Source organism: Neopelma chrysocephalum, unplaced genomic scaffold (genome assembly GCF_003984885.1).
Source record: "Neopelma chrysocephalum unplaced genomic scaffold, ASM398488v2 Primary Assembly neopelma1_335, whole genome shotgun sequence".
Classification (NCBI taxonomy): Eukaryota; Metazoa; Chordata; class Aves; order Passeriformes; family Pipridae; genus Neopelma; species Neopelma chrysocephalum.
The window spans coordinates 269117-270785 of record NW_020897998.1 but is presented as its reverse complement, the minus strand read 5'-3'; the positions used below and the strand labels follow the sequence as shown (position 1 = coordinate 270785).

The 1669-nt window shown below is 65.7% G+C and overlaps 1 protein-coding gene across 8 annotated transcripts in view; it reads right to left on the bottom strand.

Annotated features, from left to right (window-relative positions):
- The window catches only part of AGAP1 (ArfGAP with GTPase domain, ankyrin repeat and PH domain 1), a 301541-nt gene extending 300666 nt beyond the window's left edge, over nt 1–875 (bottom strand). For all 8 annotated transcript variants that reach the window (XM_027705461.1, XM_027705463.1, XM_027705467.1 and 5 more), the window contains exon 1: nt 523–875. In XM_027705461.1, the coding sequence (XP_027561262.1) occupies nt 523–685 (163 nt within the window). In that variant the 5' untranslated portion in view covers nt 686–875. The remainder of the gene's footprint in view (nt 1–522) is intronic.
- Nucleotides 876–1669: the final 794 nt, after the last annotated feature.

Here is a 1669-nt window from a genome sequence, read left to right as displayed (position 1 = left end):
AGGGTTTGGGGGGACACACAACCACGGGCTGGGAAGGGTTTGGGGGGGGACACACAACCACGGGCTGGGGGAGGTTTAGAGGGGTGCAGGGACATGTGCTGGGGGAGGTTTTGGGGAGAAACAGAACCGTGGGCTGGGAAGAAGCAGGGACATAGCAGGGAAGATAAGGGGGGAGCAGAGCCTTGGGCTAGAGGAGGTTTGGGGAGTTGCAGGGTCACGGGCTGGGGGACGTTTTGGGGGGGAGGAGGGCCATGGGGCTGGGGAGGGTTTGGGGGGGAGCAGGGCCACGGGCTGGGGGAGGCTGTGGAAGAAACAGAACCAGAGACTGTTTGGGGAGGTTTGGAGGGAACAGAACCACGGGTTGGGAGAGGTTTGGGACAGAACCAGGGGCTGGGAGAGGTTTGGGAAGGGACAGAACCAGGGGCTGGGAGAGGTTTGGGAAGGGACAGAACCAGGGGCTGGGGGAGGTTTGGGGGGCACAGCGCACCCCCCGCCGCTCGCCCCCCGTCGCCGCCGTCTCACCTTCGATGGCGATGACATGCTCGCGGATCTGGTTCTGCAGCACGGGCTCCTCCACGCGCTCCAGCAGCTCGTAGATGGAGTAGATGTTGGGGTGCACGGACTCGAAGCGCTGGATCTCGGCGCGGATGGCGGCCGAGTTCGCCAGCTGCTGCTGGTAGTTCATGGCGCGGCCGCCGCGGCCCCTCCGCGGCCCGGGGGCGAGCCCGGACCCCCCCCCCGCCCCGGCGGCCCGGCCTCGCCGCCCGCTGTCACTGCCCGGCGGGGCGGGGCACGGCCGCCCCCCGCCCCATGGACGGAGCGAGGACGCGCTCCCGGACCCGCGCCCGCTCCAGCTCTGGCCGCCGCCTGCTCAGCCCCCCGCGGCTCCCTGTCCCTGTCCCGTTCCCGGTGCCGCTCCCGGTGCGGTTCCCCCTCCCCCCCGCCCGGCCGGGCCCCCCCTCGGTCTCGCGCCCCCCCCGCGCCCGCCCCCCGTCCTTCCCCCCCCGCCCCCCCCCCCCCCCCCGCCGGCCGCGCCCCCCCGCCGCCGCCGCCGCCGCCGCCGGGTGACGTCATCGCGCAGGGCCCGCGGCACGCCGGGAAATGTAGTCCCGGAGAGGAGCGGGGAAGGGGGGGGAGACACTGACCCCGCCCCGGGGAACCCCGGGGGACGGCAGGACCTCCTTAAACGGAAACAAAACAAAGCCGGTCGGAGTTTTTAATACGGATCAATGAATTTGATAATCACGGAATCCCAGAATGGTTTGGGTTGGGAGGGACCTCAAAGCCCATCTCATTCCACCCTCCTGCCATGGGCAGGGACACCTCCCACCAGCCCAGGTTGCTCCAAGCCCCGTCCAACCTGGCCTTGGACACTTCCAGGGATCCTGGGGCAGCTTCTCTGGGCAACCTGTGCCAGGGCCTCCCCACCCTCACAACCAGGAATTCCTTCCCAATATCCCATCTAAATCTACCCTCCTTCAGCTTAAAGCCATTCCCCTCTTTCCTGTCATGATGCCCAATTGCACTAAGTTTCCAAAAAACTTTACTACCCCTTCTGTCCTTCCCATCATTCCCATGTAGCCAAGACTCAAGAAAAAGATCACTCAAAATGATGAAATATTTTAAAACCCCAAAAATGTAGTTAAGGTAACGTCAAATAAACAACTGC